Here is a 17,156-nt window from a genome sequence, read left to right on the forward strand (position 1 = left end):
ATGTTCAAAGTACTACATGTGACAAACTAAACAAGAATTCTAACTCAACTTCTTGTCAAAGAGAGATCTATGTATTGTCTATTTAATAAATGCTTGAAGAGTTTTAGATCGTGACGTTTAGTCACGTGGTTGTCCCTGGAAGTAGGCCACTTTTTTGCGTTTGGCAAAATTTTGAATTTTAGCCATGTTCACAGGGTTTTCTGTGACAAAGTGAATTTGAATTCTGATTCAACTTCATTTCAAAGAGAGACCTAGGTATTGCCTATCTAATAAATAATTTCAGAGTTTTGAGTCATAAAATGTAGTCCCGTGGTTGTCCCTGAAAGCAGGTCATTTTTTGCATTTGGCGAAAATTGTGAATTTTAGCCATGTTCAAAGTACTCTACGTGTAAAAAGAAGTCTAACTCAACTTCTTATCAAAGGTAAATGTAGACAACGCCTATATAATAAATATTTGTAGAGTTTCAGATTGTGACATTTAATCACGTGGCTGTCCCTGAAAGTAGGTCATCTTTAGATGAAAATTGTAAATTTTAGCTGCATTCGAAGTACAATATTTAGCAAAGTGGAATAGAATTATGATCAAACGTTTTGTCAAATGTAGCTGTAGGTATTGCCTATCAAATAATTGATTGTAGAGGTTTGGATCATGACGTTGGTTGTCCTCATTGGTTGGTTGGCGTTGGTTGTCCCCATTTTCAGATGTTTATGTTTTACTCCTAGAATTAAAGATAACGTTTTTACCTTCGCCAAAAAGGTTATATTTTTGGTAGCGTTTGTATGTATGTTTGCAGAAGACCAGAATAACTCAAGAACAACTAAATGGATTGTATTGATATTCGGTATATGGGTAGGCCTTAATGAGACTTGGAAACGAATAGATTTTGGGCCGCCTAGCGGCATGTTAAGGTACTGCAAAGGAATTTCCGGGTTTGATATGTCGAGTTCTGAACATGCTGCGGCTATGATTTTTTAGTGGTAGACAGGTCTTAATGCCGAGAGTAAGTGGTGTAGGTTTATGCCTCCTAGCGGCTTGTTTTGAAACTGCAGAACAGGTTTAGTGTAAGACTTTGAAAGAGAATAACTCAAGCTTTGAAAGAGAATAACTCAAGAAGGGGTTGACGGATTGTCATGATTTTTGGTATGTAGATAGCTTAAAAGATGTTTCATATAAATACATATTTACTATACAAATCGGAATCTAATTTGCATGAATAATTAGGAAAACAATTAAACACGCCCAGTTCCATTATAGGACCATTAGAAAGTGGCAAATGTAACTGAGATAGGGAAGAATATTGATCGATATATATCATGCAAAACAAATACCTAATTTGCATAATTGATTAGAAAATGCTCCGATGTCATTGTGGTAAATGACGGGAACTTCTTACTGGTAGCATTTGGAAGTTATGTACAGGTGAGCATTATTGTTGAACATTAGTTATGCAAATGAGGTCCTTACTTGCATAAATTATTACAAAATGCGATAAAAATCTTTTTAACATAGATTGTTTACATCTGTTATTCGGTGGAGGAGATAAACAAGTAATAGAATCTATGCAAATGAAAATCTTATTTGCATAACTAATAACCGAGACAATTAATAAAGTAGTTGTAAAGGGTAGAATTATTTGGCGAATGTATGGGTTCGTGGAACTCTAGTATATATTATTATTATTTATCTATTTGGTTTTGAAAGATATGAAACGTTATAAACTGTACTTGAACTGTTCTTATTCAGGCTTAGAGAAATGCTGTTAGAAGACTCTGATACTTTGGAGCAGATGACTTTTGGAAAGTTTGTTTTTGCAATTTTACAATGTGCAAATTTCAAACGTTTAACAATGTCAATGAGTATTGGATTGGCACTACAATGACTGATACTGAATTGAATACAGTGCTTGATCAAAGATTAGTGTTGCATGGCCTCTGTGTCTTTTAAAGTGGTGATATGCAATACATAATATGAAATATTGTTTCAGCTACGTTCTGTAATACGTATCTAGAGGGACGCTCACTAGAATTTATTTGATAGATCTAGATATGGCCTACTTTCAGGGACAACTATGTGACTAAAAATCACTACTTGAAACTCTTCAAGCATTTATTAGTTAGGCGATACATAGATCTTTCTTTGACGAGAAGTCGAATCAGTATTCTAATTTGCTTTGTCATGTAGAGTACTTTGAAAATGGCTAGAATTCACAATTTTCGCCAAATGCAAAAATTGACCTACTTTCAGGGACAACCACGTGACTGCATTTCATGACTTAAAACTCTGCAATCATTTATTAGATAGGCAATACCTAGGTCTCTCTTTGAAATGAAGTTGAATCAGAATTCAAATTCACTTTGTCACAGAAAACCCTGTGAACATGGCTAAAATTCAAAATTTTTGCCAAACGCAAAAAAGTGGCCTACTTCCAGGGACAACCACGTGACTAAACGTCACGATCTAAAACTCTTCAAGCATTTATTGAATAGACAATACATAGATCTCTCTTTGACAAGAAGTTGAGTTAGAATTCTGTTTTAGTTTGTCACATGTAGTACTTTGAACATGGCTAAAATGCACAATTTTCGTCAAACGCAAAAACTGACCTACTTTTGAGGACGACCACGTGACAACTAAACAAGACCCCAAACTTTGCAACAATGCATTTGATAGATATATCAATCATCTATACAGGGTACAAATTTCAAGTCAAAAAAATTACCAGCTCGGCACTTATGGCGTTACAAAGTTGGGCCAAAAATTACGTTATTTTGAAGCTTGAAACATTGTATTGTTTTGATGCTGCCCAAGAACTCAATTTTATCTCGTTGGAAATTTCACAACAATTTCTAAAAAGCCAAACTGTTGGTTTATTCAGATCTTGTTTTGTTTTGACAATACAATAAAAGGTGTAGGAGTGACAATGCCGTAAAGTATGCCAATTTCCGTATTTTTGAGATGCGGAAATTGGGGAAAATGGCCAGAAAACTTTGTTGGTCCGTTACCATGGCAACAAGGAGTTTTGATCTAAAAGAAAGCTATTTTGAGGGGTTGTGGACCAAGTACTATCACTGTGCAAAATATGAGCCAAATCGATTTTTTGACCTTTGCCACCATTGTTTGATCCTTACAGACATTTGCTCTTAACAATTCAGTACTATACCCTTCTTGCTAAGTAATATATTGCTAAATGTACAGTTTGCGGCTCCAGACATGCTTTAAGTCGATAGTTGTTAGAGTCATGTATAGAAGGGAGCGCTGATTTGTTTTATGTGCTCGCTGGACGCGACCTTCGCGGCAAAATAATCAACCCCCCTCCCCCTTCAACAAAAACGACCAGGCCTGTACAAGACCACGAATGACGCTGGTATTGAAGGAGAGAATAGAACTTTCCCGTATTATTAGTCTCTTCTAAGCTTCCAGGGAACAGTGTGGACTCACTTATTTCGTTATTACAAGGGCATTATATGAAAGGACATGAAGAATACGCTACAAAATAGCGTAAAAAACACAACCGAAGCAAAACCTCTGCTTGGATAGTAATAGACTAACAATTTTGCACAGCACTTGTATCGTTTCCTTCAACATTTGCAGTTATGTACATTTTATTACTGTTTTTTTTTTACAATTAACTGTTACATTTTCAGCAGAATCGATCAGCAAATGCTTTGTCTCAGTGTTGGATTTGAAAAGATGGCATTGCATTCGAGCCGTAGATTATTCAAATGTAAATTAGTTGAAATGATTTGCATACTAGTGTGACGTACGGTGTACTAGTTATAGTCGCACCGTTTTATCTTTTGCGTAGTGTGCAGACAATTTTGGTTAAAAAGAAAGATATAACACGACTGCTGTGGGTCACTTTATTTAGTACTCTAATTATGCAACGCAGTAACAATAAGCCTTCTCACATTAGTTAGGGCGCATGTGCGGCGATAGGAATTCTATGTCAAAGGGTAAGGCACACAAAAAGTAAACAGTCCTTTTCTTGACCATTGTTTCGATTTGCATAATAAAGTCCCAGGGGTTTTGTGTGCCTTACCCTTTGACATATTACCTAGAAATCCTGTCGCCGCTCATGCGTCCTAACTAATTTGAGAAGGCTTATATCCCCTAGAAATCTTGTTCGACTTGATAGTTTCCAACCCTGCATTGCAATGACTTTATATGGGAGTCCTAGCAATTCGTATATGGATCGGAACATTTGGGGTTGCAAACGTTAATCTGAGTTCTGAAATGATATCAATTGCATAAAATTAACATGTTTGTATGCTTCAGTTTTGCTAAACTGTACTCATTGATCACCAAACACAGGTGCAGACATTGATTACGATCTACCATACGGCAACAACTCAAACACTATGACAGCATTGGTCCTCGCCTCATTCAATGGAGATGTCGACATGGTGGACCTGCTGCTCCGCCAGGGGGCGTCTGTTTCGAAGAGAACAAGGAAGTCACAAGCTCCCCTTCATGCAGCAGCGGCAGAAGGTAGGTTGATTCAACCAAAATTGTCTATTTATTAAATATATGGCAGCTGAAAAATAGTGAACTAGAGCCTAGACAATGCAGGTGATACAAGGCAGCTAAAAAACTTTCTATGTATTTGTCCATTTGTGTTTACGTTTTACTTCTAGTACTTCACAGAAGGGAACATTTTCTTGTCAAGTTGCTGATGTATTTTTGTACTGCAAATCCAACTTATTTTTAGGACGGAGAGAAGTGGTGAAATTGCTGGTGCAGTATGGTGCAACAGTAGACATACGGGACAACTACCAGAAAACGCCACTCGTGCATGCATGTGTCTTCAACCATGTCAGCACAGTTCGGCTACTACTTAAACTTGGAGCAAACCCTGACTTGAGAGAAGCCGGAAGCCTTCATGAATGTAAAAAAGATAGTTTGAAGATAGTAGAAGAGGCGAGGAAAACCAAGCTGTTGAGATGCTGCAACCCTGAGTGTGGCAAACCAGGCTACAGGTAATAAGCTTTGCTATTATTGTTTACAAACCTTTGTAAACTTTTCCACATTTTTCACATTCCACCGTATTCCATTGGCCATTCTGTCGCATGTGTAAATGTTGCATTACAAAGAAAGAAGTAGTCTAGATCACTGTATTATGTAGAAGTGGAAGAAGTAGATTGATATAACTCTAGTAACTATCAAAAGGATATTGTAACTCTAACCTACAAGACACCTTTGTGCCTTTTATTCTTCTACAGGAAAACCCTGAAGCTGTGTGGCCGGTGCAAGCTGACCCGCTACTGCAGCCGTGACTGTCAGATACAACACTGGTCTGTCGGACACAAGAAGTGCTGTGGGCATGACATGTACTTTTGAGAGCAAGCGTATCCCTTCGTAAAATAGCATGCTTAATGACATCGTAAACCTATGTGTATACGGAACATATGAGAAGACAACATTTTTCATCTTTAATGACAGCATAAGACGCATTGTATAATCCATTCTATGCGAAGCACTGTTTTCAGGCGATATGTTGTTTCTTTTTGCATGATCTTCCTTTTACTAAAATGTGTCTTTTAATAAAGACACTACTAGACACGTCTTGGTCTTGCCTGTTTAATGTACATTCTCGTGTTATTTTACTCAAGGATATTTGGCACCATAACGGAAGCGTCCTTCAACAGTACAATCGTTGTGTATTTTTATGCATGAAAGTGAGACAGGAAAGAGCAGACACAGAAAAAGCTTGTTGTATTGCTGATATTATTTACTTGCTTACTCATCAAGAAGCACCCGTCAAGATTTCATACTATTTTTTTTTTAGAAATGTACAACAAGGAATGACGTCTGTCTTTGTCCGTTTGCGTAGTTACTACCATTGGTAAACTTAGCGCTTCATCGTTATTTTTCCTATATAGCAGTGCTCGCTTTATCACTTAAAATCTGATACATTCCATCGGGTCATTGTGTATTGTTGAATAAATACAATGATGTACAGCCAGTTGGTTTTCAGTTTTATCTTTACTGATTTCAAGAGCGAAGTGGCCCTGCCTGATACCATAGATTTCCTTTCTGTGAAACTGTCAGTTGTACAAGCAGACAAATAAATTCAACTCATGCATCTTTCGGAAATCTTTTATTGACCAGTGCCGTCACGAAGGTTTGTCTAAACGGAGAATCCTATGGTAATGGAACCCTATCACATTGGTGTCAGAATTCATGGATTTCGTAATGGTTGTAACAAGTACTGTTAGCTAAAGGGAGTAAACACAGAGAAAAACATTGGGTTATTGGAAAAGTATTCCCCGAGCGTTTAGACTTTCTTTAATACGTCTGCCGCATCCGGGACATCCGTTGGCCTTATATGAGCGCCTCCGTTTATTTTTTAAAGGGAGTGCTTCTTCGCAATTTCAACATAAGGGTCAGGACCTGCTAGCCCGAGTGCTATCCTAGTTACTTTATTACGGGAGCTCGAATACTGACTGGCAGCCCCCGTAAACTAACTAGGATGACACAGTCTGGCCTAGGTGAGGGCAGAGTATGGGAGCCCCTCAATAATAATGACACAGTCAGGCTAGTGAGAGAAGAGTAGGAGAGGATGACACTCAAGATTCTAATGCCAGGACGTCCATTCTGCGCCCATATACATGTTGGAAATCGCGAATCAGCTCGCCACAATAAAATGAACCCCTGCTCTAGAAGGCCTACAAAGGCGGCTTGTCCGACCCCACCCGTCGCAGTATACATTATCTCTCTAATAGTATGGCGTCGTGGTAAAAATAGAAGTGAGGCGAAAATCTGGAACACTCAGTAGCGTTTCTAACATGAAAGCTAGCGAGACACTTTACTGTATGGTACCTTAGGTAGCTTGATAAGTCTTTTACAGCTGACTGTCTGTGCGAGTTGGCTGTAGCTCCGCAGGACCCCATGTAAGAGTACCATAGTGTTATAAAGTTGTAGATTTTGTAGATCGTATGCCCTAAACTAAAACAAATTCATTTCTTTTGTCGCGTTTCTCAAGTACACCCTACTATAATTTACCTGCGACGATGTCAGTCAGTTTGTAGACATTGATTAGAAATCCTCATATACAAAATAATGTGTTCTGTTACATTGAAGAGATCATAATACTTCATAAGATGAAATACAAAATCCGATATAAACGCATAAGATATGTCAAAAGTCACCCAGGGCCAAACATCTTCTTGGAGAGTAGGTCTATAAAAGATAGCAACGAAACGCAAAAGCACACACGCCCATGCTCGAATAATACATTGTATCTTCGCATGTTTGTGCATCAATCACTTAGGACAAGGCCTTGTGTACCCTGTAGCTGTATAGAATATCTGGATATTCTTTAAGAGTCATACAAATAGACAAACATGTTATCATAATTATTTCCCCAAACCTTTGCGTTCTCATTCTATCCATGTGACAATAGCATGGCAAGACAATAGCTCACGTGACCAGACAAGTTCTTCCCATGATTCCTCAGTTCAAACTCAAACAACGCGTGAGGAAGGTGTAGACAACAGTTGACCTAAAGAAATGGCGTCAGTATCTGTCTCTACAGGTAACAATTATGCTGCGAATGAACTTCTGTTGTATGCTGCTGAGAATGACTCACTTCAAGGCGTTAAAGCGGCTTTGAAAAATGGTAAGCATATACTAGTAATTCTTTCCTATAGACTCGAGTCCGAGATATTACCTGGCGTAGAACCAACTAGACTACTGTTGGAATTTTGATACCATCAAGCTCAGGCTATATCATAGCGAAATATAACCGCATTGGTTCCAATGACAATTGTTGGAGTCATGTGTGTTCTCGTGATCAAGATAGGTTGAATACGACTTATATTCTGTTCCTAACAGTAGCCCACTCTAGCTAGTCTCTTCTCTACCCTGACCAACAACTTCCCTATAGTAGTATCTAATTACTATTTGGCCTGAACACAAGCCCTAGGTAGCAGGCCCAACCAGTCCGACCGTGAATTTACCTGAACCGCAGAGACTCCTTGCCTCCGCGGTCAGGAGCTGGAAGGCGGGTAGCCCGCTGTCGCTCCTCCGACGATCTCGGTCTTAATGTATCCGTCGATCTTACTCTTGAAACAGTTCACTGTGTTCTGGGTAACTGCCTCAGACGGAAGATCATTCCAGGCCCTCAAGACTCCAACAGCGAATGATCTCCTCCGGACCTCCAACTTAGTACAGGGTATTGTAAGTTTCAGATGGTGTCCCGGGTGTTATATGGTATGCGTAATGGGGTGAAGAGCGTGGATTTGTCTATCCCCTCGAGCCCTTTGACAATCTTGAACGTTTCGATCATATCCCCTCTGAATTACCTTACAGCTAGAGTTTTGGAGCCTCTGACTTTGTGGCTTTGTAATTACACTGGCTTACTTTGTAATTACACTAGCTGAAGAATAGTAAAATTTAGCCAAATGTGTAGAGAGAATTCGTGCAGTCTAGTCTTACACATACTCTCCAACAAAGCCTCCATGAACGGAGTCAGTTTAGTTTTCTAGACTTCTTCCCACCGACTCTATAGACTTGGACTCAAATTTCCCACCGGGTATCCCACCACGCCGACCACCGGAACTGTTTACAAAATATGAATAAACTAGCATCGGAATTGTTTACAATAGACTAGCATCTATCCACAGTGCACAGTGCGTTATTACATATTTTTCTCCCATTGTGGTTCTTTGCTAAGATGTTAGTAGCAAAAGTTTTGATGGTGTTGTTTATTTTATCATACAAGTGTTGGTTTTATAATTTAGTTCACAGCAGGGATGCAGTAGAATATTTTCTCAAGAAGTTGAGTTTGAAAAGAGGGCTCTGGAGCAACAGACGGGTGTTCAGATGTAAATCAAAAGGATTTGCACACAGTGGGTCACTTTACCTTTTGATCGTGCATCACAATAAACAATTATGACAGCTATCCCCTGTAGTCTCAATTACAAATTCCCTGATAACGTAGTGTCCAAATCTCTTTAGGCTCAAAAGGCTATATAATAATAACATTAATGAACCGCCTGTTCCTCGGTGTACTCAGGTGCTGACATTGACTTTGAGCCGCCGGACAGCGAGATATCATACACTGGCACCGCATTGTTCATCGCTTCCATGAGGGGACATCTTGACATTGTGAGACTGCTGCTCCGCAAGGGGGCGTCTTTGGTGAAGAGAACCGCGGGTGAATTCACTCACCTTCATGCAGCAGCGTCTGAAGGTAGGTTGATACCAAACATGCAAATGAGAAACTGATTTGCATAATTCATCCAAAAATGTCAAAACTGCTTCAAGATAAATGATGGTAACTTTGTAATTGTGACGTGTGTTAATGTTAGTTAAAGGCGAACATTTCCATGCATAGATTATGCAAATGAGTAAATAATTTGCATAAATATACTAGAATTTAATGGAGGTATGAGGTCGCCGAACTCTAGTTTTATTTGTTTTTCTTGTGTCGCAAATCCAACCCAGGGAAGACAGAAGTGGTGGACTTGCTGGTGCAGCATGGTGCAACAGTAGATGTGCGTGACGGCCTCCAGAACACACCACTAATGACTGCATGTGGCAACAACCATATCGACACAGTTCGGCGACTGATTGAGCTTGGCGCAAGGCCTGATTTAACCGACGGTTACATACCCAAGAGGCAAGTGTCACATCTTTCATACAGAATACAGAATCACATCATTCTCATGTAGACAAACTTTCACCAAGGAGGTTAAACTTCACATAAAGCTCGGTTGACCCGTCGGCTTGGGATTGTTTCTTTCTTTCACTGTGTGTGTGTGTTTGCTTGTCTATCTGTGTGTATGTGTGTGCAGGTGCATATTTTATACTGAACCCTAGTGAAAATCATGTATCGCTTGAAGCTTTGTACATACATATAATATATATATATATATATATAGAGAGAGAGAGAGAGAGAGAGAGACAGATAGTATGGTTTATTGATATCTCATGGCATAGTTTGCTAAATGAGCCACATCTTTCCAGGTTGGGACTAGAAGATGGACACTATCCCTTTGCGTGTCGAGAGAGTATCAAGCTGGTACAAGAGGCTATGAAGTCCAAGCTGTTGAGATGCTGCAACCCGAAGTGTGGCAAACCAGGCTACAGGTAGGTATTGCTGATGCAATGTCGTTTTGCCGTTAAAACGTTTCCATTTCGTCTCAGAAGATTAACATACTTTGTCCTATGTAGAGACGTTTTTATTGACACATTTAAAGTATACTCCCATCTGAAGTCTTTGATGCCCACAAAAGCCTGGTAATTGAAAATGTTGACTAAATAGCCTGTGTACCCGTTACATATTCTGCAGGAAAACCTTGAAGTTGTGTGGCCAATGCAAGCTGACCCGCTACTGCAGCCGTGACTGTCAGATACAACACTGGTCTGTCGGACACAAGAAGTGCTGTGGGCATGACACGTGCTCTGGTGTACAACCAGAGACCTTAAAAAAACTAGCCACGGAACTGCCAGATCACGTCCGAGAACAAGTATACGCAAATCTGTTTACCTAACTTTTTGGATGATTACTTTAACGGCGGTATGGGATGGTTTGTCATTCCCAGAACTGTTAAGCAGACGATGCCGCTACATCCGGATATCCATGATTATGTATAACAAGTGGTATGCATTTGGCTACTCACTATGGGTATGATGTATGTAGAAATAATGTTGTGCCAAGTTTTGTCGTTTTTGGGCCAAAGGTCATACGGTTTTAGTAGTCTTAGTAGACAAGTTGAAATGTAACATAGAAAGTTAAATCTTAGCAAAGCCACCCCTCAGTTACTATATTCTCTTTTTTTCCGTTATTAAATCAGTGTGATGTTACAATTGTCATTGTTATATTTTCATTCTAATGTGTTTTGCTTAATAATGTTCACCTAATAAACTTTAACTGTTGAATTGCGATGTAATTTGAATGACCTGGCAGTGCAACGTTAATATGTATGTGAAAAGACGATGTTTTGCCTTGAGGTAGTATTCCAGGTGAATAAACACAACTAGAAAAACGGACGCACACTATACTATTAGGCTAGCCCCTGGGGCGTCGCCAAAAAAGGTGAACAAGTCTCTCAATAAATTGAATGCTTCTTCCGATGTGTGTTTACATGTACTTATAGTTTACATGGCACTTGCAGGGTAAAACTAAACCAGACTGTACTGCACAGTGTAAATTGTGTAATTATGTAATCCAACGTATGGGATCAAACGTTTAAAGCAGGCGCCATTATCGAACGACTTTGTCGCCAGGAACCCAGTACAATTGTTCCCTCATTGTGACCGGCGCAGTAAAAGTATGCCCCTTACAACACACACCACTGCCCATGGCCAGCCCCCTGCTGTAGTGATTGCACAAAGTGTGTGGCCCAGGGATATTGAAATGGAGATGGGCGCCGACCTGTGTACCATCTGGTTCGGGAAGGACTTAAACTATGTCCCTTACAAGTCAAGAGGCCGACCAAGAAAAGGGGGCTAGGGTCGATAGTTCCTTACAAGTCAAGAGGCCGACCAAGAAAAGGGGGCTAGGGTCGATAGTTGTTGTTTTTTAGGTTTGTTCGTGTAGCGTGAAACACAACATTTTCCCCTTGGCCTTACAAAAAGTCGTGACTCAAAATGTAATCTATGCATCTGATACTGCCCAGCTTTGTATATTTGTCAAACACTTATGATTCTTGTAAAGCTTCATAACAGATGAATGTTGTTTGATTTATACTTATGCAGGTAGGAAACGCACAAGTATGTATGAGAAGAGGCTGTCGCCTGGTCAGGATATTGGGAGGATGGTTTTGGAGTATCTGTAAATATCAACGTGTTGTTTGACGCAAATGCTTGCTAGTACTGCTGGTCTTATACGTGGTCTTATAGGTGGTCTGTTCAACTTTGCTAGCTATTTGACAGAACAACGTTACTTTGTCGCTGTGAAATCAACTTCTATTGTTAACCAGGTAGTCTCAATTTCAACGAGGTAACTAACCAATATGGGTTATTTTGTCGATCAGGTCAGCAAACAAATGCTAGGAATATGTAGGTGCTAATTGCAATTTATTGCACATTCTACACTGTGAGAAAGTGAAAATGATCTCAGTCCATTTCAGCTCACATGACGAGATATTCTTCTACTCATCGTGACAGAGAAGACAGACGCTATGTACAGTATTTACAGGTTCATTGGACCAGGGAAATTCTACTAGCTCTTTTAGACAAGCCAAAATGAAAGTGGACCGCGACTGAGTGCCTGACCCGTCTTATTAAGCACTACAGCCGATTACAGTACCGTGCATGTCAGGTTAGACACCCACCCGGTGGTCGAATACTCAACCTCTTGGTCAAGACACAAAGGCACTGGACTCTGTTGTAGCTAGGGGTCGGTACCGGTACAGCGTACCGGTACAAAACCGGTTTTTCTTATTGGACCGGTCCGGAAAAACCGGACCTGAAAAAAATTAGGTGGACCGGATGTTGGACCGATTAGAAAACAAACAGATTACTTGATCAGGAATTCACACGTTTTGGCGCTTACCGGTCGAAGAAAATAACAAGGGTGAAGTAGAGTAGAGTTTTTAGTCATTTCTACCAAGTTTTACAATCGTACAGAGGCAGCTAGCCTTGTAGGATTCTAAAACGCCAGTGTGAGTCGAATACTCCACCAAACAGATTTCTCTGTAGTGAAATGGACCATTGTTGTGAGTATCGTCCATTCACAAGTTTTAACATTCTAAATCAGGTTCAGGTCCGGACCTGGACCTGATCCTCTGTACCTGAACCGGACCTGAACCTGAATTTTCTGTACCGGTACCCACCCCTAGTTGTAGCGATTGATTCATTGCAAGCAGGACATATATCGTCAATGATAGACCTTCAACTGTTCGGATGATTGTTGATGATTCATGTCGCAATCCATCATAAGAGGAAGGAATAAAATATTCACGAATTTAATTGTTCGTTAAAGCTGTGTTACTCGGGGAAACGAATGAATGCGATATGTTGAATATGCTATGTCAGGATTTCTTAGGCACAGGCAAACGTACTTTTAATAATTGGAATTATGATTGATCCCTCTGTTTGACAGGCGTTTTAGCGAAGTTCTATACACGAGTCGCATGTGCCGCCACAAGTGATTTACAGTTCTTTTAACACTAGTCAGAAAAAATAAACAAATACCGCTGACAAATTGATTGCGTGAAAAACAACTCGAATTTTCCCTGGGTTTGAAACTCTTTAAGATCACACGTGGGTGGTTTGGATCACCAACGCACTTGATCTTTCACGCAAGACTTTTTGGAAACAACTTGCAACTTAAAGGAGGAAAGGGCCTCTTAAAGATTTTAGGTGATATTTGTACAGCATATCAGCAAGGAGAGAGTTTGTAAAAGTATACAGGTGATATTTGTATAGCCCACAAACAAGGAGGAAGTCTCTTAAAATGCACATGTGTTATTTGTACAGCATATATAAACAAACTGCGCACGTTAGAATGCCACGTGCAGTATTTTATGATGAATGGATTTTGTGTCTGTGTCTGTGCCTGTGTCTGTGCCTGTGCCTGTGTCTATGTCTGTGTCTATGTCTGTGTCTGTGTCTGTGTCTGTGTCTATTTCTATGTCTACGTTTACGTCTATATACGCCTATGTCTGTGTCTATGTCTGTGTCTGTGTCTGTGTCTACGTCTGCGTCTACGTCTATGTCTATGCCTGTGCTTGTGTCTGTGTCTATGTCTACGTCTACGTCTATGTCTATGTCTATGCCTATGCCTATGCCTATGTCTATGTCTATGTCATATATCTGTGTCTGTGTGTATGTCTACGTCTACGTCTATGTCTATGAGCATCGTGTCTATGATTCTCTGTTCCTAGATACCCATGTAGACATGGCTTCATGAAGGTGATTTGCTTCGTTGCTTGGCTTGTAAAGTTAACGTACGTTAACGTAAGGATATTTCTATTGCTTTTCTATGTTGAATATCACTTTCTTCTGCTTCTTACAGCCTAATCCACAAACATGAAGTTGGTACTTGGCTTGGTCGTTCTTGCTGTCGGCGGTAAGTTGATTTTATAGTAAACATTTCTCATTTCGATTTTTACATACAACGCTAGTGCACCTTTATCCGCCGGGTAACCTATATCCGATATTTGTAAAAGCAGGGTATTTAAGAGGCTCTGTCTGTAAAAACCAAGCATAGGGTGGCCAAACTCAAAAAATCGATTTTCCTTAAATTTTGTGTGGTGGTAGGGCCTTGGTCCAAACCTACAAAAATGGCAAAGTTTTAGATCTGCGGTCACCGGTTGCCATGGCAACGGCCATTTTTCAAAATGGCGGATTTTCACCAAGGGAAGGCCTTGGTCGCGTCCAAAATAGGCCTCTTTTGGACTCCTGTAGCCCCCACAAATTAACAGATATTTTATTGATTCTCAAATATGTTATTACCCATATTCTAATATAAAAGATGATATATAGTGATAATCAAAATGTTTTTGTAGTGAGGTGCAGCAGATGTTTGAAAATGATGTGTTTTCGTGAATTTCCAAAATTGACAAAAATCAGTTTTTTGACCATTTTTATTGACCATTAGCTCATTTACAGGCAAATCAATTAGATTGATTTTTGGCACAGTTATAGTTTGAATCTTTGTATACATCATATGTAAAAAAAAGTTTGGCACTCTCACGTATCGGACCGTGGTGGCCCCGAGAAAAAAACCAATATGTCCATTTCAAGAAAATCGTAACCATAGAATTATTCCTGGAAAAACAGTTATAGCTTACCAAAAATGAATCTCAGTTTCATTTTATGTAGCAGAGGAACTTACCTATCACTTATAAAAGCAGGGTTGTTCTAGATTTTTTTATAATTGCCTTTAAAATGATTTTATTGAGTTTTTTTGGTCATTTTTAGGCCAAAAAATGTATATTTTGGCCCCAGCACCCTGGTATTGCAACCAAATGACCTGAAATTTGGTATAGGAATGTCCTGGACATGTACACACATGGGTTGATAACTGGTTTGCCATATAATAGAACAAAATGCTGAATTTTGTGACTTTTTTTGCATTTTTGGTCCAAAAAGTACATTTTTGGCCCCTGTAGTACCCTGGTTTTATAACCAAATGACCTGAAATGCGCACATGGATTCAATAACACTTTTGGCATACTGTTCAACAAAATGCTAAATTTTGTCATTTTAGGTTTATTTTTTTCCCCAAAAAGTACATTTTGGCTCCCCTACCTTAGTTTTGAATGACCTGGAATTCGGTATCGCAATGCCCTGAACGTACATGTATGTGCACATGGATTCAATAACATGTTTTGCATACAGTACAACAAAATTCTTAATTTTGAAATTTTTGCCATTCTTTTTTCCCAAAATCATTTTTTTGCTCCTGTTCCCTGGTTTTCCAAGTAAATAACCGGTAAAAAATTTGGTATAGGAGCGCCTTGGAAATGGCTTTTATAACCCGTTTTTGCATACAGTGCAACAAAACGCTTAATGTTGTAATTTTTGGTCATTGTTTTACCCAAAGTACATTTCTGGCTCCTTTTTGTAATTTTTGGCGCCAAAAGTACATTTTTGCCCCATTAAACCCTGGTTTTACAACTAAATGACCTGAAATTTGGTATAAAAATGCCCAGGACACATGCGCACATAGATTCAATAATAATTTTGGCGTACTGTGCAACAAAATGCTAAATTTTGGTCATTTTTTTTTTTACAAAAAAAAAGGATATTTTTGGCTCCTCTACCCTGGCTTTACAACTGAATGACCTGTATTCGGTATGGGAATGCCCTGGACATATGCGCTGATGGATCCAATAACACGTTTGGCATACAATACAACAAAATGCTTAATTTGTTATTTTGGGCCATTTTTTTAAAACAAAAAAGTGCATTTTTGGCTCTTGTAGCCTAAAAAAATTTAGACGACCTGAACTTTGGTATAGGAATGCCCTGGACATATGCGCACATGGATTCAATAATATGCTTGTCATACAGTACAGCGAAATGCTGAATTTTGTAATTTTTTGCCATTTTTACCCCCCCCCCCCCCCCAAAAAAAATATTATTGGCTCCTATACCCTGTTTTCCAACTAAATAATCTGAAATTCTGAAACTTTTTGGCAATTTACAATTTACAAAGACACGTCATCTTTTAACATCTGCTGCACCTCACTACAAAAAAATTCGAGTATAACTTTATATCACTTTTCTTATTACTAAATATGGGTAATAACTTATACGGGAATCAATAGAATATCTCTTACTTTGTGGGGGTTACAGGCGTCTAGGAGGTCATTTGCCTGTAATGCCTAATAGGGAACAGGAGCCAAAAATGTACTTTGGGTAAAACAATGACCAAAAATTACAACATTAAGCATTTTGTTGCACTGTATGCAAAAACGGGTTATAAAAGCCATTTCCAAGGCGCTCCTATACCAAATTTTTACCGGTTATTTACTTGAAAAAACAGGGAACAGGAGCAAAAAAAATGACTATTTTGGTTTAAAAAATGGCAAAAATCTCAAAATTGAGCATTTTGTTGTACTGTATGCAAAACATGTTATTGAATCCATGTGCGCATATGTTCAGGACATTGCTATACCGAATTCCAGGTCATTCAGTTGTAAAACCAGGGTAGGGGAGCCAAAAATGTACTTTTTGGGGAAAAAAAATAAACCTTAAATCACAAAATTTAGCATTTTGTTCAATAGTAAGGCAAAAGTGTTATTGAATCCATGTGTCCTGGGTATTCCTATACCAAATTTCATGTCATTTGGTTGTAAAACCAGGGTACAGGGGCCAAATATTCATTTTTTGGTCTAAAAATGACCAAAAAAAGTCACAAAATGCCAAAAAAGTCACAAAATTCAGCATTTTGTTCTATTATATGGCAAACCAGTTATCAACCCATGTGTGTACATGTCCAGGACATTCCTATACCAAATTTCAGGTCATTTGGTTGCAATACCAGGGTGCTGGGGCCAAAATATACATTTTTTAGCCTAAAAATGACCAAAAAAAATCAATAAAATCATTTTAAAGAACAACCCTGCTTTTATAAGTGATAGGTAAGTTCCTCTGCTACATAAAATGAAACTGAGATTCATTTTTGGTAAGCTATGACTGTTTTTCCAGGAATAATTCTATGGTTACGATTTTCCTTGAAATGGAAATATTGGTT

The 17,156-nt window shown here is 39.0% G+C and overlaps 2 protein-coding genes across 2 annotated transcripts in view; both read left to right on the forward strand.

Moving 5' to 3' along the window:
* The window catches only part of LOC118419695 (ankyrin repeat domain-containing protein 29-like), a 14,613-nt gene extending 8,650 nt beyond the window's left edge, over nucleotides 1–5,963 (forward strand). The window contains exons 2-4 of the mRNA XM_035826221.1: nucleotides 4,313–4,489; nucleotides 4,710–4,977; nucleotides 5,221–5,963. Of these exons, the coding sequence (XP_035682114.1) occupies nucleotides 4,313–4,489; nucleotides 4,710–4,977; nucleotides 5,221–5,338 (563 nt within the window). The 3' untranslated portion in view covers nucleotides 5,339–5,963. The remainder of the gene's footprint in view (nucleotides 1–4,312; nucleotides 4,490–4,709; nucleotides 4,978–5,220) is intronic.
* A 1,473-nt stretch (nucleotides 5,964–7,436) lies between these two features.
* LOC118419682 (ankyrin-1-like) lies at nucleotides 7,437–11,080 on the forward strand. Its single transcript, XM_035826203.1, has 5 exons — nucleotides 7,437–7,619; nucleotides 9,018–9,194; nucleotides 9,449–9,623; nucleotides 9,971–10,093; nucleotides 10,296–11,080. Exons 1-5 carry the CDS (start codon nucleotides 7,511–7,513, stop codon nucleotides 10,495–10,497), a joined length of 786 nt encoding a protein of 261 aa, XP_035682096.1. The 5' UTR covers nucleotides 7,437–7,510; the 3' UTR covers nucleotides 10,498–11,080.
* Nucleotides 11,081–17,156: the final 6,076 nt, after the last annotated feature.

This window comes from Branchiostoma floridae, chromosome 7, assembly GCF_000003815.2.
Source record: "Branchiostoma floridae strain S238N-H82 chromosome 7, Bfl_VNyyK, whole genome shotgun sequence".
Lineage (NCBI taxonomy): Eukaryota > Metazoa > Chordata > Leptocardii > Amphioxiformes > Branchiostomatidae > Branchiostoma > Branchiostoma floridae.